Source organism: Bidens hawaiensis, unplaced genomic scaffold (genome assembly GCF_021521415.1).
Source record: "Bidens hawaiensis isolate Kalapana, Puna unplaced genomic scaffold, B.hawaiensis_p1.1 tig00002977_1, whole genome shotgun sequence".
Lineage (NCBI taxonomy): Eukaryota > Viridiplantae > Streptophyta > Magnoliopsida > Asterales > Asteraceae > Bidens > Bidens hawaiensis.
This window is the reverse complement of record NW_027491160.1, coordinates 2,601,321-2,626,407: the sequence shown is the minus strand read 5'-3', so window position 1 is coordinate 2,626,407 and position 25,087 is coordinate 2,601,321. Positions and strand designations below refer to the sequence as shown.

Here is a 25,087-nt window from a genome sequence, read left to right as displayed (position 1 = left end):
TGATATGTATGATAGGCAACTAATTTTCAGCTTATGCAGACGATATCCAGTTTATAAAATAAACAATATTATATTTCAGATTGCAGACCTTCAGACCATATCTTCAGTTGCAGACATGAAATCAGATTGCAGACAATTTTTGTCTTAAAAAACAAACAGCACCTTATTCTACAAAGGTGAGCAAAAATGAGAAGAACGTGAAGGGTTTGTACCCACACAAAAAAAACCCTCAAAAAATTAATAAAAAATCATAACTCAAAATTTAATTAAAAAAACAAAAAAATTAAAAACACAAAAATGTTTTCACCGTCTTTCTCGTTCTTAAAAAAAAGAAAAACAAAATGTTAAGGAAAAAATACCATTGTGTCTCTTTGTTTATCATTGTTTTTGTGTTTACTTTCGTCATTGATTGTGTCTTTTTTCCTGAATATTGTATCTTTTTTTTTTCTTGATATTATGTTATATTACTCAGCATTCTGTTATATTTTGTTTGGCATTGCGTTATATTTTGCGATCTGTTGTGTCTTTTTTTTGTTATAATTGTGTCTTTTGTTCATCTTTGTCATTGTGTTTTTTTTTTCGGCATTGTGTCTTTTAGGCGTCTTTTTTAACGGGAATAACAGAGGAAACATTTTATTTTTAAATTTTTTTTTGTTTTCTATTTATATTTTGAGTTATGATTTCTATATTATTATTTTTTGAATTTTTTAAAGGTTTTTTGTGTGGTCACAAATTCTTCTCACACTTCTCATTTTTATATCCCTTTATATTATAACTTTTCCCTAGTGATATGTATTATAATTATAATATATATTAAAGATTGAATTTCGGTTTTTATGCCCACTTTCTTTTCCAATTTTTTCTTTTTTGGTATATATCTGTATGTTTTTAAAAATTTTACAAACAATCAACCTCGTCTGATAGAAAACTACTTAGACTGGTGGGTATATCCTAGTGATGCTCATGAAATGTTCCTACGTGGACATTCCCTCACACAAATGAGACATTGGAACACCACCTCCTCCTCTTCATCTCTCACACGTGGCAAGAGCTCACTGAGCACCGTCACGCAGCTCATTCTCTCCTTTTTAACCTTTGGAGCCAACGGCTCTATTCATAAATTAAAAAATATATATTTATATTACAAATATGTATAATATATACTAAACCATTTTAAACAAACTCATTTCAACCAAACACAACATCCTTTCAACCCCAAATTTTAACATATATTCTTCATCTTCGTCATGAAGAATGATGGAGAATGACATGAATGATTCATATACCCTAGTTGAATGATGAAAAAGAATGAGAAAACCAATGTGGCGCTAAAGTGAAAAATGAGTGGGTATGGTTCATTTAGCTTTACATCTCCCCTCCAAACCCCGAAGCTCTTTTATTCCCTCTTTTACTTTTCTAAACCTTTGCCAAGTTTTTAGTTTCACTCCTCTTGGTTTAACAATTTGGTTAAATCTTTTAAAACCTTGAATTAAGTCTTTAATAGAATTATATATAACTTTGATTTTTTTTAAATAGATTATAACGGTAAATTTCAACAATAATTACCCTGAACCAATACCAGCCGAATTCTCACTCCGTCCCCGTTGCAATACGCGGGTTTAACTGATACCGACCGAGTGCTCGCCACAAACAACCAAACTTCATAGTCTCATACGAGTAGTTCTTTTAGTCATTCCATGAAGTTTTTCAAATGAAATATGTTGTTTTAAGATAACTTACTTTCGTTTCCTTTTAAAATCAAAGTGATGCTTGGATCAGTTGGTAAAAAACTTTATTATTAAATCATGTTCCCGAGTTTAATTCCTTAGTGTTGCATCTGTGTTTTTATGAAATAGTTTTTCAGAACATATTGCATTTTCTTAGCTCATTTTACAACTTTAGTCCCTTAGATTTAACAGTTTTGTTAAATCATTTTACAAACTTCAATTATTTTTGTCCCCCCCCCCCTGCATATTCTGCAGTTGTGCAATTCGACAATATCTTCTTAATTTTTTGAACTTTCACATAACAACACATGACAATGTACGTGAAACTTGCACAACCACGTACTTTATACTTTCTCAAACTTCATTGACCACGATACATATATGCATAAGGTCACATGGTCATGCACTAGTACTACCTAGGCTATGACCAATTACCAACATATATAGATTCGCGTGACTATGCACAATGCATTACATAGTTATGTTATACCAAACATATAAGTATCCTCGAAGAGCTTATTAAATCTTATAAATATTTAACCCAAAGTATTTTCTCATTTTTTTTATTGTATTCTCCGATTAGAATAATTTAAAACATATGTTTAAGTTTTCTTTTCTTGATCTTACAATTTGCACAGCCCAAACTTTGCAGCTAATTTTTTTCGGTCTCTCTTTTGTACATGTGTGGTGGATTAATTTCCACAAGTTCTCTACTAATCAAATCAGAACACATATGTCTTAGATTTATTTATGAGCACAACTTATCATCGATCAAAAGATGAAATCAAATCGAAACTGTATATATTTTAATCAATGCCCTAACTTTAACCCAACATTCAAAACCACTTGTCGCTCACTTACCAATACTAGGTCCAATTTTTTTCAAATAGCTCGTGGCTCAATAAATGCTCAAAATTACCTCATTTACAAACCATGCCAAGCTCGATCTATTTCATTCATAAACCAATCAAAACTCGCCTAATCCTGGTTTGACTCAATCTAATCCATGAAAAAGCCCTAAACGATATATCCATCCACTAGTCCATGTCAATGAAAGACCAACCCAAACCCTCAATAGCCCAAGCCCAAAACACATAAAATAGAAAGATGAGTTTACCATTTTCTTTGTTTCACCACCCAAACTATGAGGTGGAAAAAAAAAACAAACTGAAAAAAAAAAAAACCTGAAATCGGGTTTTTATATTCGGAAATAGGGTATTCAAATACACAATTGTATACTAGACTTGAAACTAGTGCGTAGGATATGGATTTCAGAGCTAATACTCGACCCGAACCAACCTAAGTATGACCAATACTTGATTTTCCAATATCCCGTCATACCCGACTCCAATTCTGTGACCAGAACCAAACACAAAGTAACCAAAACTCCTTTCCTTTTGTTCTACGGCTACACACACACTCTTTCTCTTCTTCTCTCTGCTACATCCTACATTTATACTATTATGTATTCATCTATTTGTACCTATACACCCCAGATTTGATTCTTATTCTCTCTCTTGATTCCCCTTTTTAACTCCACTCTCTCTCTTTCAATTCCCCCAATTTTTTGTTTCTTGATGCGCCTTTTATTCAACAAATTCACTACTATTCGATCTCAATTCCACAACCCCAGTCTCAACTTCACTTTCAGGGTTCTACCAATCTCATCAATGGCGGCAAAACCCAGCAAAGAAGAAGGCACTGCTAAGCGATTCTGGGATAAGTTCAGTCAAGATTCGATTTTGACACTTTACACGCCCTTTGTTGTTTCTTTGGCTTCTGGGAATCTTAAAGCTGAGACCTTTGGACATTTTGTTGCTCAAGATGTTCATTTTCTTAAGTCTTTTGCTCAAGCGTAAGTGGGTTTTTTGGTTCTTGATGTTTTTGCAAATTTTTTATTTTTTTTATTATTTTTTTATTATTTTTTATTATTTGGGGGGGGGGGGGTTAGGTATGAGTTAGCGGAGGATTGTGCAGACGATGATGATGCGAAAGATTCGATTGTTGAGTTGAAAAAGAGGGTTCTTCAAGAGCTTAAAGTTTGTGATTCTTTTGCTCAAGTAAGGGCTTATTGTTGTGTTTGTTTATGTGATTATTATTGTTTCTATGACTAGGCATGTAGAATGCAAATAGGTTTTAGTATGGTTGTTATGAAGAAATAAGCGTAATGTGAAATACCCTTGTAGTTGCTTATGTTTTCTTTTGGGCTTGGCAAAAGTTAAACAAGCACCAATGACACACTATCCAAACACTAATGGCATGTGTTTATATTAGTAGGAAAAGAATGCAAATAGATTTTGGTGGTGTTGTGTAAATAACGCTCCCGAAAGTGTGCATTAGTGTGCTTGTCACATCATACAGGTTGTATAATGTTAAATCAAGTCTGCATACCAGAGTCTGTTATATCATAGGGGCCGATGATCATAGGGGCCGTATTATATCAATGGTCACATCAGTCATTTTTTTGTTACGATTTGCTCCTCAAACAGCCCAAATGTCCATTCTTCGCCTGTCATACGACCTTGTGTGAACATTTACCGTTGTCAGCCCACATTGACCATACTGCTCGTATGACACGTTAGTGGTGTCTAGATAGTGTCTAAGTGGTGTTTGCGTAGGCACTACCTAGATTTATTAATGTGGCCATCGTGAAATCATGAGCATACATGTTCTATATGAAAAACCTTGTAGTTGCTTATATATTCTTTTATTTTTTCAATTCCCCAATTCATTTCGGTTCATGAGAAGAAGCTTTGAGACAGTAGAACAATATCATATGCCATGCGTATTATATTCGATCAAACATGGGCTGGACTTTAGTTTTTGTAAGCCCCATGATTGTTTTTGAATGAATGCATTAGGCATACGGGCCGTGTGATGCCAAATCAAGTCTATATGTCAAAGCCCTGTCACATCATACGGGTTGTATGGTAGGGTGAAAAATGGGCTTACTGGCTGCTGTATGACTTCGTTAGTGATCATATCAGTTATTTTTTAGACAATCAAAACATCTATGATTTGCCCCTCATACGACCCATATGTCCATTTTTTGTCTTTCATACGCCTCACCCCATATGACACGTCAGTGGTGTATGGATATTGAGTCTGAGGCGTTTGTATAGATGCAGCCTAGATTTTGTAATGGCCATCATGAAATAATGAAAAAACTAGTCTAATATGAAAAGGCCCCTTCTAGTTGCTTATATTTTCTTTTCTTTTTTCAATTTCCCAATTCCTTTTTGTTTAAGTAAACTCGGTAATTGTATATTGTATTTTTAATGTCTGTGTACAAGAGAAATTACACAAGAGAAATATAGGGATATATAAAGGGATTACAACTGAAACCTACAGACCATCCATATCCCTTGACTCTACATATTCAGATTCCTTATGACTAAACATATTCTGTCTAATAGTTTATGTGAACATAGCATGATTTATATTTTTATATAATAAAGAACTTATGTTGAAGCAACATGTGATTTAGGAATGGAATCTTGACTTGTCAAAAGAAACAACACCAAATCCTGCAACCTTAAAGTACACAAATTTCTTGTTAGCAACCGCCTCGGGGAAAGTTGAAGGAGTCAAAGGTCCCGGTGAACTTGCAACTCCTTTCGAAAAAACTAAGGTTGCAGCTTATACACTTGGTGCAATGGCTCCTTCTTTGAGACTCTATGTTTTTCTTGGTAATGAGCTTAAATCACTTGTGGATGCTAATGGTGATGAACACCCGTACAAGAAATGGATCGACAAGTATTCCTCTGAAACTTATCAGGTTTGAAAAGTACCTTTATAGTTTGACTTTTTAGGTCAAAAGTATTAGCCCGATTGATAGCAAACACACTATATTTTCTATATGTATAAACATGTCATGCAATTAAAGGTGGCATGTGGGCGCTGTGTAAAAAAATGGTAATTTACTGTACATGTGAAACAGGATGGGTCGGGTCCAAGGAGTTTCTATTTGTCTTAATTATTTATAAATAATTAGTGTGTCGAGATATTTACAACAATTGTGTTATTAAATTAAATATAGTTCTATTTAGTAAAACGCTTTAGGAGGTTTAGGCATTAAAATTACACTTTGGATAACTTTCTACTTGTTTGGCCCATTTCAATTTAGCTACCTTTTTAAACACGTTTGACTCGTTATATATAAAACATAGCCTGAATCGAATGATGCACTTGGTGTAAAAAAGCGAGAAGCACACAAACGCGGCGGGGTCTAAAACAAAGGTTTTTTAGTTTTTATATAATTCTCTTAACACATCTCTTTTAGCATCCTTTACCCAACATAAGTAAGCTTTATATAGGATCTATTATATAAATAACCTAACCTACATGTGCAACCTTAAAAGCATGTGGTACAACATTTTGAAGCATAAAAAAGACCCAAGTACAAAAGGTGCGTGCCTCACATGAGCTTTAAGAGTGTTTTTTGCCTAAAAATTGTGCCTCACCTGCGCCTTTTGGACTTTGGTCGCCTTATGTAGGCAAAAAGTGACAACACCATTGCCTTGTGTCGCTTCGCACTTCCGTGCTATTAAAGTGCTTATTTTAATAATTAGTGTGTTGAGTATGATTACAACAATCGTATTATTTCAATAATGGTAGAGTTTATTAAGTCAAATGGTTTAGGTATTAAGAATACATGTTGGACAACTGTCTACTTGTATGACCCCTTTCTTTTTGGCTACCTTTTTAAACTCATTTGACTCGTTAATGAGTCAAAATTGGCATCACGAGTGGACAAAGTGATAAGTTCATGGTTAGCTTTGGGGTAGCTATAGATTTTACTCAAGTAATTTGAACCATTGACCTGTTTGATTCGTTAATGGGTCAAATTCGACATTCTATGTATTCTGTTTTACTTATGTTTATTTTCTAATAATTATAGGAATCCATGCTTGAGATAGAAGACTTGCTTGACAAGCTAAGTGTTTCTTTAACGGGTGAAGAACTTGATACTATGCAAAAACTGTATCATCAAGCGTTAAAACTCGAGATGGAATTCTTTTTATCCCAGCCCGTTAACCAGTTGACCGTTCTTCCGTTATTAAATTATCAAAACCCTGATGAACACAGTCTTATGCTCTTTTCTGATTTTGACTTGACATGCACGGTGGTGGATTCCTCAGCCATTTTGGCTGAGATTGCAATACTTACAACAACAAAGTCAGATCAAAGCCAACCTGAAACTCAAAGTGAAAGTCAAATTGTTAGGATGACCTCGGCTGACTTGAGAAACACATGGGAGGTACTCTCGAGAGAGTACACAGAAGAGTATGAACAATGCATGGAATGCATGTTGGCCAATGAGAAAGGTACATTTTTTTTCAAAAAAGGAAAAACTTAGTTAAAAATGGGTAACATCTCAAACGGGTCAAACAGGCTAAAATCATCCAATATCTATTTTCTATGCTTAGAACATTTTATTTTAAAGATTTAGATTATTGGGAGAATTTCATATAATCCCTTTAAACTTACACAAATATCATATATATTCAAACCAGATTTAAAATATCATATTATCGTAAATACCCCCCTAGAAACTAACTGAAATATACCCATTTCATTTTGAACAACTGAGAACATGACCATTCTGCCTTTATTTTTTTCAATACTGTAAAGTTCAGATGCATTAATTTTTAACCTTTAATTTTCATATTTACTCATAAAAAATATATTTCTCAAATTATAAGATTTATTTCACCAAAACAATTTATTTTTCTTAGCATACTATAATTTTTGTGAATTTCTTTTAGAACACGCATTGGAACCAAATGGACACATATAACAAACGGGCTATGTTAGCAATATTAATTCTGAAAGCGTTTAAAGGAGCACAAAAAGTTAGATAATTCACGGCTATATGATTTTATTTTTCATGATTATACAGTCTTGAGATTTAACTTTAACAATAGTTCGTATGAAAATTAATTGTTTTAAGAATAATAATAAGGGGATAATGATCATATTTATATACCCTTATATATTTAAAAAGCTTTTAGGGGTATATATGAAATTCACCCTAGATTATTATTATTATTATCATTGCTGTTGTTGTTGTTGTTAATATTGTTTTTGCAACTATAAGTAACACGATAACCGTTTTCAAAAATGTTGACTCGTTTTTTACTCAAACCCGTTTCAAAATTAAGTGTTTTTGTATGATGGCTTTTGCAGCTGAGGACTTTGATTATTCGGGACTGAAGACAGCACTTGAACAACTCTCGGGATTTGAGAAGAGGGCAAACATGAGAGTGATTGAATCAAATGTACTCAAGGGTTTGAATAGTGAAGAGATTAAACGTGCTGGTGAACGCCTTATTCTTCATGACGGTTGCATGCGTTTCTTTCATACCGTCACCAGCAACCAAAATTTAAAGGTGAATGTCCACGTGCTGTCCTATTGCTGGTGTGCCGATCTTATTAGGTCAACTTTCTCATCAGGTATCATCGTTGTCACTTCTAATTTAGTAATTTATCTTACCATTGGTGTTATTCCTTGGTTATTTGATATTTAAATTAATTTATTGACTTTTCAAACCATTATACACAACTGAATGGTTAAATATCCCAAAATTTACTTTTACTTTCTAAAAATTCGGTTGTTAACTATAGTTAAGGGTGTAAACGAGCCGTGCCCGAGCTTGGCTACTTTAACTTACGAGAGCTCGAGTTTAAGCTCGGCTAGATTAACTTACGAGAGCTTGAGTTTAAGCTCGGCTAGTTTAACTTACGAGAGCTTGAGCTTAAGCTCAGCTCGTTTCGAGCTATATTTCTATAGCTCATGCTCAACTAAGGCTCGTTTATTATTTGTTAATTAATTTATATTCATTTTTAGTTAATTTTTGTATATCTTTATAATTAATTTTATATATATATATATATATATGTATTGTTTACCTATTTTGATTGTAATTTTATAATAATAACAATAATAGTTATTATATACTAATAGGCTAACGAGCTAGCTCGAGTTCAATAAGTGAAGCTTGGGTCGTGGCTCCACGTCGTTTAAGCTTGGCTCAATTCGAGCTTTCAGTGAGCCAATCTTAAGTAGCTTGCGAGCATTTCCTCTAACCATAACCCTAAGGGATACACTTAGCATTTCCTTATTTATTAAATTTCAAAACAAAGTTGAACCCAAAAGTGTACGCTGGCCAACTCAACTTATGTCGCCTCTGTCCTGTTACTCAACCTGACTGGCCCACTCAGAAATTTTTAACATACTCAACAACCATTAATGGCTCTTTTGTGGTTTGTTTTATAAAATAAACAGGGGGCATACAGACAATCCAGGTACACGCAAACGAGTTTGAATATGAGAACTCTCTTTCTACGGGTGAAATCATCAAAAAGGTTGAGTCACCGATTGACAAGCTTCAAGCTTTTACCGACATTTTGAAAAACAGCGACAAAACCCATCTGACAATTTACATCGGGGACTCGGTTGGTGACTTGCTTTGCCTTCTTGAAGCTGATATAGGCATAGTGATCGGGTCAAGTTCAAGTCTTAGAAGAATCGCGACCCATTTTGGTGTCCAATTTGCTCCACTGTTTCCCGCTCTAGTCAAGAAACAAAAGGAATATGTTGAAGGAAGCGGCTTCAGTTGGAACGGGTTATCGGGTGTTTTATATACCGTTTCTAGTTGGGCTGAAGTACATTCTTTCATTATCGGTTCTTGAAATGAAACCGTGTTTCATGTGTAGTTATAATAGCATAGAATGAAGACACAACTTCTGATGGCTGATTTTATTATGGGCCATTTATTTTCACGAATTTTGTGTATTTTCGTCTCGTGACAGGGTTTTCTGCTCATTTACGAGTATCGTCAAGTGGGTATGAATCTTTTCGTGATCTTGTTGACTTTTTGTTTGACTTTTTTTTTTGTGTTGATGTTGACTTGGTGTGAGTTGGTTGTTGCAGGCAGAGAGTTTCTGTTGTGGAGATGAGTAGTTTCATAAGGTGGGAGGATCTATTGTCATAATTCAGAGTTTTGAGGTTGTTTGATAATATTCAGATTTTGATTCAAGTTTTTGGTTGGTAAATATTATTATTATTATTATTATTATGAAGCCTCTGGGAAACCTTTAGTTCCCACCAGACAATGTTTTTCTATTGATATGGTAATGCTGGAAAAGTTCTCATTATTTTAGTATGTAGTTTCTTATAACAATTTGGATGTTTGGTCAACATTAAGTGTGCTCAAGTAGACATGCAAATACTGGTTAACTGGTTAATACCAATAACCAGTTTCAATGCTTGAAAAAACCATCATAACCAATTAGGTTATTAACCGAACCACTTAAAACAACCGGGATTAAAAACAACAGAAAAAAAATAAATTAAAAACTAAAATATTATATTAACTCAACAAATACTTTTTTTTTAATTTATTTTTGAAGTTTTAAACTTAACAAAACATAATCTTCTTACAATGATTCAACTAAAAAATTAAAATATAAAGTAACTTCAATTTGTTTGTTTGTCTTCGGTTATGGTCTGTTTAGTAGCGTGCGTTCTTTGATCGTAAACGAGTTTTTCATCTATAATGGTGACACTTCTCCACTTGGGCTTTTAAGCAAATGCACAATTCCATTGACATTGGAATGAGCCTCGTTCTCCAGATTGATAAAACCTACCACTAAAAGAAAATGTGGATTTCGAAGCTACGGTAGAAAGAAACTTGGACGCTTTGCATAAACTACTAGATAACGAAGTTAACGACTTGGAATTTTTTATTTTTTTTGCGTTTTTTTTAATGCGTTGCGTGTTTTTGAGAGCTCGGGAAGTTGACCATTTCCTAGCCTATGGTTATTTTTGGTTACAAGCCTATGGTTATTTTCAGTTACTAACCGGTTTCGATTGTACCAGTCTGGACTTTTGCTTTACACGCATCAGCTCTTGACTCATGATGGCCAATTTCGTCTTTGTCTGTTTTCTTTAGATGATGAAAGAAATTGTGGTTTCTATGTTGCTCTGAGGTTTCCATCATTCCTGGGTGTATTTACCTTTGTAAGGTTATGTGTCCCAATATTTTAAGGTTTGTCTCTGCGAGTTTTTCTTCGTCGGATTTGCCTGATTTTATCTTAGTCGGAGCCGCTAAGTTTGTAATTTGGTGGGTGGTGTCGATTTGTTAGGAAAAGTGTCCGTGAGTCCGTCTATACTAATTTAGGCATAAAGATAAAAACAGAACTCATTTTCGATTCCATTCTTTACCTATTCATTTTCGTGGATAAAAAATAGAGTTAGAAAGTGTAGTGTTAGTGAATTAAAAATCCTGATTTTGTCATGTAACTGTAAGTTTTCTTTTTCTAGCTTTTTTCAGTTATAAATAAACATCAATTTCAAGAAAACTAAAACCACACATCAAATATTTTATTGGTTCGGTTATTTCAGTTGGTTATCAAATTGGTTTTTTAGCTTACCTATAGGCACTAAATGGACATGATACACCTCCACAAAACAACCAAAACCAAGATGAAACATTCAACCAAAACTTCCAATATCATAAATCAAGTGCCAAAACTATGCAACTATAACACCATTTCTTCAAAAAGCTACTGGTCTATAACCACATTGGTCACAAAAGGTTAATGCAACACCCCAAAAATGGGGCAAATCTTCTTACAACAAATAAGTATATAACATAAATGATATACACTCTTGTCAACTTCATCAATAGCCACCAGAAATTAACTTCATGTCCATGCATGACCAAAAACTTGGGGCTCGTGTTCCGTAATAATAGTTATGTGATCCCAATTCTCACTTGGTGAGACCATCCCATTTTATTTCCTGACTACATTCACCGCAAATAGTGGTGCAACCCGGTTTCACACCTTGGCTCCTTAAAGTTAGCATATGTGCTAAGCTTGTGCACTTGCGAAGCACAAAACGGTTCCTAGAACACACTCGGGTGAGCACTGGTGGTTTCTTGGTTGCGGGTTCAGGTTGAGTGGTTGGTTTGGTCTCTGAGGGTTCATTGACGGGTGGTTTTGGGATGGGCACGGGTGTGGGCCCGGGTGCGGGTCCATCAGATGGGTTCCTCTGTACTTCTTCCCATTCTAGGGTTCTACGGTACACTTCCCAAGCCATATCTTGTTCCTCCTTTGATAGTTTTTCATCTTCGTTTTCTTGTAGGAGAGACTCGTGTTCATGATAATTAGCAATCCACCTGAAGCAATGGTTTGGATGTTTATTTACAAATTTATCAAATTTATTAAAATTGGTTAGTTGTGAAATGAAAACGAAATAACTATTGTTCTAGTGTATCAAAAAGCTAAAGTCACTGAAACTTGTTCTTAACATCAAAAAGCACTCAAGTTTTGATAATGTTCAGTTGCTGTGAATTTTGGTTATATATGTAAAAAGTTAAATGATCTAAAAAGAACAAACACTTGAATACTATTTAGTAATATTCTTTTCAAGTTTAACTTGAAGTAGGAAGTAACAGTGAAGAAAAAAGTCACTAAATAGTATAACCAAATTTCATAATTGTTCCATTTAGGTCATTCAATTAAAAAAAAAATCAAAAATCTCATAACAGTGAAACAATATGGAAGCTTTAGTGATATTTATAATTAAGAAAAAGAATAAGTGACTTTATTTGAACAGTATTGAATTCTGCTGTATAATTTTATACCTAAAAAATGGTTCAATTAGTTTTGGGTTCAATTTCAACAAATTTAATTTAGAAAATTTATCATATTATGAGATGAGTACTTGAAGAGTTCTTGAGTTTCAAATATAAAGGTTAACAAAGAAAATACTGATGAAGAAATAAAGGGTGAATACAACGAACTTATTGGATATAAAACAAGAAATATTGAAAATATTTTTGACTGAAATGTCCATCTGAAATCTTTTAGATAACAAGAACACTGAAACAAGTAATCCTTCATACTAAATAATGTGTGAAGATCATATAACTTACCTCGGATGATGTTTTTGAGTAATACTTCCATGAACTTGTCAGAGGAAACTGTTGCGTGAGGAAGAGGATTTTTTTGTTTTGAACCTCCGACTTCATCGCTACTTTGTGCAGGTGTTGAATTGCTACTCGTTTGGTCCGTCTTAGAAGTATTTAGGTTTTCATCATCACCAAAGGCAAAGAGATGCAACATCTCTTCTTTAGATATTGTCCGGTGTACTTGTTGCCTATCAACAACCCTTGCTGAAAGAGACTCTTTGGTAACCTGTTCAAATCATCACATTCAGTACACCAATTTTTTTCAAAGGATTGAAACGGATTAGTTTTAATAACCAGAAACGTGTCAGAACAATTTTTTAAAAGTTGAAACGGGTTGGTGTTATAACCAGAAACGGGTTGGTGTTTTAATCACGTGTCAAAATGGTAATTAATAGTTGAAACAGGTTGGTGTTTTAACCAGAAGCATGCCAAAAATGGTTTTAAAGGTTGAAGCAGGTTGGTGTTGTAACCAGAAACGTACAAAAACGATTGTTTAAAAAGGTTGAAACCGGTTACTGTTTTAACCAGAAATATGGCAAAACCGTTTTATATTAACAAAAACATGTCAAACCTGTTTTTTCAAAAATTGAAATGGGCTGGTGTTTTAACCAGAAACATATCAAAATTTTTAATGATTAAAGCGGTTTGGTGTTTTAACCGGAAACATGTTTGGTCATATCTTAATAAGTAAATAACACATTAAATATGATTTATAAATCGATTAAATTATTTTAATAAGACACTATTTTTTTATAAAATAAACTAGGATATTTAAGCACATTTTAGATACACTTTAAATGAATTTCCCTCCAACAAGCTAATTTTTTTAAATTTACCGATTTGACCTTTAAAGATATAACATAAACTAAAAGACCCATTCAATATTCATAAGTAAATCGGTAGATATTACCTGGCGCTTATAAATCTTTTCTTCCATGGTGCCATGTGCCATTAGACGGTATGCAAACACGGGTTTTGTTTGTCCATATCTGCAATTAAGAAAAGCAGTTAACTTTTTATAAATTCATATATAATTTTTTTCTAATTTAAAAAGTTGATATTAAATGCATTATACCTCCAAGCGCGATAAATAGCCTGAAGATCGTATGTTGGGTTCCAAGACCCATCAACAATAATAACACGATTGGCAGCGTAGAGATTGATGCCGAGAGATCCAGCTCTGGTTGATATTAATGTGCATTTGACCCTTTTATTTGAGGGGTCATTAAACTTCTCAACCAGTTTTTGTCTCTCTGACCCCTCTGTTCGTCCATCTAGCCTGATGATGCACACACACAACGTGAGAAAATAAGTGTACACTGAAAGAAAAGACTATCATACCTTTCAAAATCGGTACCGACCACGAGCCTGAGATAAGAAGCTATTTATATAATCTTTTATTTAGTATAAGAAATCATCATCATCATCATCATCATCATCGTACTCAGTATATCCCACCAATAGCAATGCTATGGTAGGGACTGAGGAGGGTAAGATGTAGACAGCCTTACCTCTATCCCATAGGGATAGAGAGGCTGCTTCCGGTGAGACCCCCGGCTCGATAGCAGTTTTGCATCAAGCCTTGGACATAAGGCACATAGCACTCAATCATCGGGACACCGGCTGATTGGTGCATGTGCCATTGTCTTTCAGCTATCAACGCCACCACATGATGCCTGATTAACCTTCCGCCACTTTTAACGTTATTTTCACGAGATTAGTAAAATAACGTCAAAATTAGTGCAATTTTACTTTTGCCCACCCGAGGGTTCACAAAATTAGTGCAATTTTACTTTTGCCCACCCGAGGGTGCAAAAACCGGGTTAAACCTGTTTTTGACTAACCGACTCCAAAATATCTTTCTTACTGTAACATAAGCAATTGTTACGATCATTATTATAATTACAATCATATTTTCCTTTACAATAAATTGATTTTTCAATGGGGCATTACATGGAATGGTCAATGAGCTATAAATGGTATGATATGTGAGCTATAAATTAGTTTTGAGCTACAAACGGGTTTTAAACCGGATTAAACCTGTTTTTGTCTAACCGGTTCTAAAATATCGGGTTCAAACCGGTTTTAGCTAAAAAAAACTCCATACCGGTCCTAACCCGGTGGTTTATAACTAAAAACCGATTTTTGTAATATCGGGTTCAAACCGGTTTGGTTACGGTTCAGTTTTCGAACCGTTTTGTATGCCCGTCTGTATTTGTTACGACATCTTTTTTGTTATTATTTTAATAGGATGTTATGTCGGTGACCGATGACAATCTCAAAGTAGTGAAAAAAAAGCACAGGGAAGAGCATCGCATACAACAATGAGAATACTTCTCCGACCTGTTCAACTCCGACTTTAAAAAAGAATCTCATTGATGTGTATGATGTGGATCATCCCCCGACTCAGTCTACAACCAAATCTCATTCGGGGACAACTGTTGGTGATGAAGAAAATGGCAAGCCCAAGCTCTTGATTCCCAAAATGAAAAAAATAAGAAAAACCTTCTCATTTAAACACTTTTTAAGAACATTTTTTATTTCTTCATACCATCTGCTTTGAATTTTGATTACTTACTCACGTTTGGTTTTTTTTGTTTATGCACGCACTATCTGAAATTTACAATTCTTGTGGTTTATGTTTTAATTATTGCATGTTTTAATTCTTATGGTTTATGTTTTTATTATTACTTTTTAAAATGTTACTATTAACAATCGCTTTAGGATTGTTAACATTGAACGACATGTTTTTAAACTTTAATCGAACTTTAAGAATTGGTTGAAAATAAATAGTAGTATTATGTCTTACTATTAACAATCGCTTATGTTACACTAACATGGATTATAATTTCCGACTTTACAATAAATATGAAAATTTCACACATGCAAATATAGTTATCTTATTTTCCAAAATAAGTTTAATAATTAAAAGATGCTTTACACTTACTATTGCAAATTACTTATTATTTATTTATTTATTTGTTTTTAATCTTTTTTGCTTTTGTAGGCGGAAATTCAATAAGACTTTTAATTAAAGTAGCCCTATAATTTATAAAATTTGAATAATCATTCACAAATAACATCCATTTTTAAATTATGGTTTTATTAATTTTCCGTGTAATACACGGGTCTCAAACTAGTAAAATTATATATAAATCACTAATATGAAATGTTTAAAATACTTATTAATTGTTTTAATTAGATAGTTATAACTTTCAAAGTTGAACAATAATGATGCCACTTGGCAAAAAAATTAAACAATTTGGTGTTATGTGGCACAATAATGGTTTTTGTTTATTATAATAGTAGATTGTAGTTAGCGAGCTACTCTAAAGTTATATCAAAATCTGCCAAATAAACTGAGGATACCTCTAAATCTCTAATATGTTATAATTTGACAGCTTTATTTCTTATAATAATTATTTTAAGTTAAACATATATTTTTTTATTTTTTCTTTCATCTTTTTTATATGTTGTTATCTTTTACCAAAATTAGTAGGGAAATGTCAAACATTATATTACATATATATAATAATTTTATATTACATATATGTAATAGTGTAATATTGTATATATGTAATCATGTTATATTACATATACGTGATAGTGTTATATTACATGTATGTAATACAACAATATTATTATATTAGTTAAAGTAATAAGTAATACGACAAATATTGCACCCCACTTTTTTTAGGTGAAGCTTATAATAAAAGAAATGACAGTTTTTTAAATGAAAAAACGGAGCATTTTGAGTGATATGATCTAAATTAGACATACCTTTTATATAAATATTTCTACACTTTGAATTAGTTTTGAGTTGTTTTTTATTTAATATTACTCATAGTTGGTTTATATATGGATTTTAAAGGGTTTAAGAGACAATATGCTAAAATGGATTTATTTTACTAAACTTGAGACCAACGAGTGCTAGTAAAAAAATAAAAATAAAATAATAATAATAATAATAATAATAATAATAATAAAGAATCAATGGATCAGTTAAAACTTAAGATATACATAAATTAACTAATGATTTAAGTCATTTTAAACAATGTGATCTTATTAAATGCATATGTCATGGAGACACTTATAAATAGAAATTAAGTCACGTTTTAAAACATGACAGGAAACAAGGTTGTGACCTACGTTGGGTTGATTATAATTGGGCTGGAATTGAGAGTTGAATGTTGGGGTCCATGGATAAACTCACGATAAATAAAGAGAATTAAGAGGATTGGGCCGCAAGTTTTTTTATCTTTTGGAAAAAGGAAGTAGGTAGTAGAAGTCAATAAAAAGATCACTAAATTAATATGTGGGGAGAGCTGACCCTAGGGGTGGAGGAGAGGGTCAATCGCAAGAAGGAGAGGAGAGAAAGTCATTGGTTTGAGCAGAGAGCGTTTGAGTTTAACACCTACTCAGCCAAACATCATTCTTATTCGGTTTGGTTTTATTGTTTTCTTTATGAAATTAGTTTTTGAACCTTATTTATTTGGTTTGTTCTTGAGTATAGTTGATGGCTAAACCTTTAGATCGCCTAGGCTTTATGATGAACTTTTGGTGACGTTGGATTTTAGTTTGGATTTTCTTTTGTTATGGTTTATAATTAAGTAAGAGGTTTCTTGTTATTTATTCGATGCATATGTGTACTTAGGATTGTTTGACGAGTGTTATTGTTCCACAGTTTCCTTGGTGACTGTCTGTCATATGATAGAATTTTGTTAGGTCATCTACTGTGTGTTTTTGACTAGTTTATGGTTGATTTGCAATAAAGCCATAGGAACAATATTAACAAATCAAATAGACTTAAGTGTGCTGCTAATCTAAATAGCTGAGATGTGATAGATTATATGATAAGTCTTGGTTGTTGAAGATTGCTAGATTTAGTTCTTCGTAAGGAGTCCGTCTAGGTTTGATTTTTCAACCTTGTTTATCTAGTCGAGTGAATACTTTAAACCACCTTTGATTTTCGTGCTGTAAGGTAGGATTTCTTATAGAGGTACTTGTCATAAATAAATTAGCGATCGTAAGCGAGTCTAATAAACTGGTGTTTTTAAGAACTTAATATAAATCTATATGTGTCCACTTGAGAAGGGTTAAGGGCCCTGTTTGGGTTTTCTTTAAGCGTCTATTTTAAGATCTTAGTTCCATAACTTAGCATTTTCCAACTATTTGATAATTGATACATTAGGGATTCTAGCATAGGTGGTTGCTTGTCATCATTTGAACCAAGTTCTAAGTTTAGTCGTTTTAAGTCTTAGTGATTAATTTAATATTAGTTTTTAGTAAACCCCCTTTTAATATAGTCGTGTCAGTTAGTCGAGTCTAATTAGCTAGTTAACGTAATTAAAAGAGTCTCGTGAGTTCGATATCCGAACTTACTTAGCTGTACTATATTTGACCTGTTCACTTGCCGATTAATAGTTTTAGTTAAGTTAAGAGTCTATAATTATTACTTAGTGTCTAGATTAGCGTTTACTTAGTTAATAAATTAATACTTTTAACACATCATTGAGCCAAGTTTTCGCAAGCTTTTTATTAGTTCTTAAGTTCTCTATTTAAATAGAAGTTCTCTCATGCTCATTCACGTATAGATATATGTGTGTGTAGGGTTATGATATTAAGAACTTCTATAGATCGTGAGAACGTTGAGAACCACAAATATATATATATATGTGTGTATTTATTTTTTTTATTTGGAAGAGCTTCTATCCATTTTTTGGAGTTTTTTCACAAAAAAAAACTGATAGATTTTTGCTAATTAACAAAAATGATCATCTCGCATGTTGCATGCATTTTTACATAGGTTGTGTGGCATATGTAACATGCTAAAACATGAAATTTTGTCCATGTTTTAAAAAATTATCTCTATGATTTTTTTATTTTTTATTTTACGAAAATACTCCTAAAAGTATATAGATTGTTGCCAATGCATGTATTATTATTGTTTGTATTATGTGTCACATATATCACGCCACTGCATTTTGTAATGACTCAAAATATTGAGGATATTGGGATGTGTTTAAACTAAATTTTCCGTGTCTATATAAACTTGGTTGTCCCCTCGTCCTGTGATATATAATAAGCGCCAATTATATTATAGAACAACGAAATAAAATATTAAACTATATAAAAGTTATATACAACAAACAACACAATCATAGTTCTAATCTATCATCGTGATCTTTTTAGGTTCCTGTTTGACTAAAGTTATAGAGACATAAAACACAGTTCAAGCCATGAGCTATGCTATGTATTCTTCACCATCCACACTTGTACTACATGGTATACAATTTACAACATTGTTTAACTTATATTGTCGCATTTTAACATAAATGTGTTCATCTATCCAATTCTCTGCGCCTCCTTTTTTGGGTAAATTTATGCATTCGGATTTTCTATGTTTTGCCAAAACATAAATTTTTAGAAATGGCTTTTACCATTCCAAATTGTTGTATTCCCATGATTGGTAAATGCGGTTCAACAACTCCTCAAATACGAAAGTCGTAACATATCTACAACTATCTTTTCCATTTAAAGAAATTTTTGGAACAAGGTCTTCTATTTGAAAATATTGCATCCACTCAAACTGATAATAAAAATATATATTATTGAAAACCAATCACGATAAACAAAACACATATATGTGTATGTATGTATGTATACAGTGCCGTCCCGGAGAAGTCAAGTGCCTTCAAGGACCTTGTGTAAGTAGAAATATGGGCTCTTTATGTATAAACTTATAAATAAAAAAATCAGTATCATATAGATAAACAAGGGAATGTTCATGTACATTTTAGCCTTAACATGAGAACGTAGGAAATAATACCAATTTATAAAAAAATAAGAACGTAAGAAACAATACCAACTACAATACCAATCTACATAAACAATTATTTATAATAACAAAGGAAAAAACTTAAAAATTACAACAAAAGAATCAAAATCAAGAATAAAAATAATAACAACAAATACCAACAAATACTTATATCAGCAAAAGAAAAAATCTAATAATAACAACAAAATATAAATAAGCAAATATTTATAACGTCTCATAATCGAAAATTAGCAAATACAAACAAAAAATAACAGCAAACACTTATAAAAATAAACTTAATAATAACAGCAAATTAGTTCTCACTATTTTCATGTTAAGAATAAAACGTATTTGATCTTGTTTCTAGATAAACAAGACCAAAAAGATTTTTATTTGACTTTTTTTTAGTTGTGCTTAAAGTTTAATTATATGTTTTGGTTCAAAAAAAAAACTAGTTGGATACCTGTGCGTACGGCGTGTACTACAATGATAACTATAATCCTGTTAAATGTAAAAAAAATAAAATAAAATAAATAAGAGCAAAATATAACTAACGTAAAAAGTGATTTATCTCTTATTCTAAATCTAAAATAAAGTTTTTGATTTAATATAAACTCCGTCTTTAAAAAAAGGGTTAAAATAAACCTATTATTTGTTATTTTGTTAGATAACAAAAGAAACAAAAATCTCAATCTTATCTTAAGTCTTATCTTAAATATATATCTATATTCTAATGAAGTAAAATAACTGGGACAAATGTCACTTGGAGATTCATTACTAGCCAAAATTTCCCGCTCAAACAATTTTCCTATTTTTAATGAAAACTTATTTATGTCAGTGTAATCAAAACATATCAATCAACAATTTAATCAAATAACTAAAATTATAGAGATTAAAAATATGCGAATATTTATGTATGCATAATAAATAAAATTTATATATTTAATGAAATCATATTTACCTTTTTTTTGTTAAATCAATTTATATATACTTTTTAGTGTAAAAGATTAATGTGGTAAAATTAATGAACGATACTTATTTAAGAAGATAAAAGCAGGAATAAATTATGAATGAATGACAACTTTATTTTCACTTATTCATTCAATCTTTATGGATCCATGGAGTTTTCATCCATCTCTTTCAAATTTATAATACAAAAATATGTTTTAGTCATGCAATCTATGTATGACGTTCTCTTTTTATATAATTATTTGCTAGAATTCACTATTGCATTAAAAAAATATAATTACAACTTATAAAATCATACCACTATGTTCATCTTTTTCATAATTATGAAGAAGTTGCGTGAGAATTAACCAGGCATTCGTATGAATATTCCTTAAGCTATAATTTGAAATTATTAAACTATTTAATTTGATAAAATATAGGGTTTTATTTTTAATTTAATCATTGAATTTCTATAGTTTAGTTGTATTTTCTTGAGTTTTCCGTGCATCACACAGGTTCTAAAACTAGTATGTATATATATATATATATATATATATATAAACGAAACTTTTAAAAACTTTTTGGTTGCTTTCTACATTTTCTCAAGCCATCAAATTATTTTATTTATAAATGAAGGCTTCTCATGCATTTGACCCGAATTCACGCACATGTATCTTATCAAACCCAGATAACCCTTAAACAGGTTATAGCATCTCATTATATTAAAAATTAATCTAACCAAATATTTGATATAAAAATCTTATACCACAGGGATATACTAAATTTAATAACCAATTTTTTAAAAAAAGATATTATTTAAATTAAGAAACAATTTTATAGTAAAAAAATAAGCGCGTCAAGAGTCTTACCAAACCTAGGTAGTTTTTAAACGGATGATAACATCTTATTTATTTGTGAAACTATTTAATCGTCAAAATTTAAGTATATTATTAGCTTCTTTATGATAGATAAAATTAAAATCCAAAAAATATATAAATATTATAAACGAAAAATGAAAACAACCCCGTAAAAAAACAAAGAAACAAAACAAAACGAAAAACAAACAAAGGAAGGAAAAGATATAGAGTAAAAACAAAAAAAAAATATTAAAACCGGAAAAAGAAAAAGAAAGAAAGTAGAGAAAAATACTAGTAAAGAAAAGAATGAAAAAAAAATTTATAAAAGAGCGTAAGTAGGAATATGATTGAACTAGGCTAACCTACATCAAAAACATATACTCTTTTTTAGCACGCATGCTTTCTTTGCAACTCTATATATGTATAGATATATAAAACTAAATTTTATTGTATTAACTTTTCTGACCCCTCAAGATAGTGGGTCTCGTACGGGTGCACACCTTGCACTGCCGCGGCACGGCATATATATATATAGGAAAATTGGTTTTTATTGGTCCCAACTATTTTATTTTTGTCGGCGCTGGTCTCAACTTTCATTTTGGCTGGCAACGGTCCTAACTTTCACATACGTTTCTTCCACCAGTCCGCGACTAACGGAGTACTAACTCCGTTATGTCATTGCTGACGTGCCTGATGTGCCAAATGTAGTTATATAAAAACACGCTAATCTAGACACTTAGTAATAAATTCTAGACTCTTAAACTTAACTAAACTACTAACCGGCAAGTGAACCGGTCGACTCTAGTATAGCTAAGTAAGTCCGGATATCGAACCCACGAGACTCTTTAAATTACGTTTACTAGCTAATTAGACTCGACTACAAAACACGACTTATTATTTATATTTGTTTAAGGGGGTTTTTATTTGAAATACTAAATTAATACTATAATTAAAACTAATTAAGAAAACAAGTAAATTAAACGAAAACAAAGTTTGTTATGAAAATAAGATGATGATGAGAAAACTACCTAGGCTAGACTCCCCTAAATTTCGGTAATGAATTGACTCGGGAAAATATTTAGTTATGGACTAGGATCGTAAAATAGACATTTAAAAGAAAAACCAAATAGGACCCTTGACCCTTCTCAAGAGAAAACCTATGGATTTCTAACAAGTTTTAACGTACACCAGTATTAAAAATCAAGTTCGCTTACGGTCACCCAATTGTTTACAATTTAGTTTCTTTATACGAAATCCTACCTTACAGCGCGGAAATCAAAGGCAGTTTAATATATCGAATTGATTCAACAGACAATAATTAAATAATCAAACCTAGACGGACTCATTACGAAGAACTAAATCTAGCAAGATCAAATAATAAAGATATATCGATAACCTAGCACCTTACAGCTATTTAGGTTAGCAGCACACTTAGGTTTATTTGATTAAATAATATTATTCCTATGATCTTATTCGAAATCAATCACAAAATAATAAAAAACACAAAGTAATTGACCTAATAGCAACCTATCATAACGACAAACAATAATCAAGGCAACTATGAAATAATAACAATTAATCAAATAATCCTAAATATCCATACGCATCAATTTAATATAAGTAAACCTTTTACTAAACCATAAAAACCATAACGCAAATAAATCCCAAATCAAAACAAACGTCAACAAAGGTTCATCAAAAGCCTAGGCAATCTATAATGTTTAGCCTAGCATCTTAAAATCAAACAAAACAATAATAGACGAAATCATGACGAAAATAAATAAGAACGGAAGATTAAAGGCGATAAAACCCGTGGTCTTCGTTCTTGAATGATAAGCACTTCGCCGGCTAATTCCTAGCCTTCAAACCCACCAAATATTGCAATCCCAAGCTCCAGGAAACTCCAAATTCGGCTCTGGTTCGCAGGGTATGCTCATAATTAAGTTTAGAGGTGTTTAAATAGGTTTTCTGGGCCCAAAACTGATAAAAAAACGAAGAAAATACGTGAAACGGGGTGCCCGGCGCGCCGCGTGGCGGGATTTGGCCTCCTGGTCGCGCGACGCTCCGGATGAGGGAGGCTGACCGGTCCGGTTCGTTTCCTGATACGGTCCGGTTCAATTATGATGCGGTCCGGTTCAATTCTGATGCAGTCCGGTTCACCGGTTTGGCTTGTTTTAGCTCTTTTTTTTTGCCCTTTTTAACCATGAACAAGTCTCGAAACCTACATTATTCAAATATGTTAGTAATATACAAATTCTAATAAAAACCAAACGGAAACTAATAAAATATTATATTAAATATACAAGGGAATTATATATATTTAGGATTATATCAGTGCCCATCCTACTTGTCAAAAATATATGACATGGCAGCCTACGTGGATATTAGTTTTTATATAACAATTTTACATTCATAATCAAAATCCCCAATTATCTCCTCCACCAACTCCGGCGAGGTTCTTTTCCGGCAACCAGAGAAAGAGATCGCTAGCCATCCTCCAAGATCGCAACTCATCCGCAGTACATATCGGAGGCTTATTCACAACCTTCTCACCGTTAACCGTTAGTCCGAACCGGAGGACGGCGACACCGGATTTGAACGCTGATGTGGCGGAGGACGGCGACATCGAAGTTGAACGCCGATGCGGCAGAGGAAGTTGAACAATGACGGTGATGACGATCAAACATTGTAATTGATTCGATGATTCAATTAGGGTTCTTGAGATAAATTGGGGATTTTTATTTGGGTGTGTCTTTGGAGTCAAACCCCCCAATTTATCATATATGAATCGGGTTCCTGAATCGTAACACGGGGGTGGGTCGCCGGAAAAACGGGATGAGGCGATTGGATACGAACTGAGATGAATAACGAATATAGGGAGACAGCTCGTGCAGATTCAAAACTCCGCAAGCATGATGGTGCCCGAAAATGGTGAACGTGACGGTGGCCGATGCGGCGTTGGGCGGTGGTGATGGGGGTGGCGGGAGTGGCGGTGGGACGATGGTGTGGGGAGGTGGGTTTGAGTTTGATGGCGGCGATGGGTGGGAGGTCGGAGTCCGGTAGGGGTTTCTGATTCTCCAGTCTTTACCAACTCAGATGGCTGCCACGGTGGCTGCCACGTAATGTTTTTTTTACAAGTATGATAGACACGTTAGCAATGACATAACGGAGTTAGTACTCCGTTAGTCGCGGACTTGTGAAAGAAACGTAAGTGAAAGTTGGGACCGTTGCTAGCCAAAATGAAAGTTATGACCAGCGCGGCAGCACCAACAAAAATGAAATAGTTGGGACCAATAAATACCAATTTTCCTATATATATATATGAAAGATATATTTTAGGAAGTAGCTTGAGTATTAAGAACTTTAAGAACTAAATTTAGCCACACATTTTAGGGAAAATCTCGTAGAATAGTAACCAACTTTCAAAAGTGTTTCAATTAGGTCACTGATGCATAGTTTCCCTAAATCGGTTCACTAAATCTTCAAATCAAGTCTCACGGATTTTTTTGTGCATCAAGAAAGAAATGGATGATAAGATGTGGGGGTCGGAATTTGCAATATATATAGTTATATTTAAAAACGTTAATTATATTAAAATTTAAAAATAAAATTCACATCGTCACTCAACGTCAACTTAAAAAAAAAAGATAAAAATATTTTCTATGTGAAACAAAAAAGAAAAAGGCTAAAAAAACATGTTAAAACCTTTAATTTAATCAAACATAAAAGTTCAGTGACTTAATTGAAACATTTTTT

General features: G+C 32.7%; 2 protein-coding genes across 2 annotated transcripts; one reads left to right on the top strand and one right to left on the bottom strand.

The window, feature by feature from the left end:
• The first annotated feature begins 3,296 nt into the window (after positions 1 to 3,296).
• Positions 3,297 to 9,822, top strand: LOC143621847 (bifunctional TH2 protein, mitochondrial-like). The gene is made up of 7 exons (XM_077093148.1): positions 3,297 to 3,582; positions 3,679 to 3,787; positions 5,215 to 5,505; positions 6,628 to 7,054; positions 7,917 to 8,183; positions 9,016 to 9,576; positions 9,664 to 9,822. The coding sequence occupies exons 1-6, from the start codon at positions 3,305 to 3,307 to the stop codon at positions 9,420 to 9,422; spliced, it is 1,779 nt and encodes a 592-aa protein (XP_076949263.1). The 5' UTR covers positions 3,297 to 3,304; the 3' UTR covers positions 9,423 to 9,576; positions 9,664 to 9,822.
• A 1,381-nt stretch (positions 9,823 to 11,203) lies between these two features.
• LOC143621920 (protein CHROMATIN REMODELING 20-like) lies at positions 11,204 to 23,957 on the bottom strand. The gene is made up of 5 exons (XM_077093197.1): positions 23,803 to 23,957; positions 13,785 to 13,988; positions 13,620 to 13,698; positions 12,674 to 12,935; positions 11,204 to 11,914 (listed from the first exon to the last, which is right to left on the bottom strand). Exons 1-5 carry the CDS (start codon positions 23,955 to 23,957, stop codon positions 11,805 to 11,807), a joined length of 810 nt encoding a protein of 269 aa, XP_076949312.1. The 3' UTR covers positions 11,204 to 11,804.
• Positions 23,958 to 25,087: the final 1,130 nt, after the last annotated feature.

Excerpts from the sequence above, each read along its gene's own strand:
- LOC143621920 (XM_077093197.1), bottom strand. The coding sequence starts at position 23,957 with ATGTCGCCGTCCTCCGCCACATCAGCGTTCAAATCCGGTGTCGCCGTC. Across the intron at positions 13,989-23,802 it reads GCTAGCGATCTCTTTCTCTG|GCTAGATGGACGAACAGAGG; the intron begins GTTGCCGGAAAA and ends GTGCATCATCAG. Across the intron at positions 13,699-13,784 it reads GCTATTTATCGCGCTTGGAG|ATATGGACAAACAAAACCCG; the intron begins GTATAATGCATT and ends TCTTAATTGCAG.
- LOC143621847 (XM_077093148.1), top strand. The coding sequence starts at position 3,305 with ATGCGCCTTTTATTCAACAAATTCACTACTATTCGATCTCAATTCCAC. Across the intron at positions 3,583-3,678 it reads CTTAAGTCTTTTGCTCAAGC|GTATGAGTTAGCGGAGGATT; the intron begins GTAAGTGGGTTT and ends GGGGGGGGTTAG. Across the intron at positions 3,788-5,214 it reads TTTGTGATTCTTTTGCTCAA|GAATGGAATCTTGACTTGTC; the intron begins GTAAGGGCTTAT and ends CATGTGATTTAG.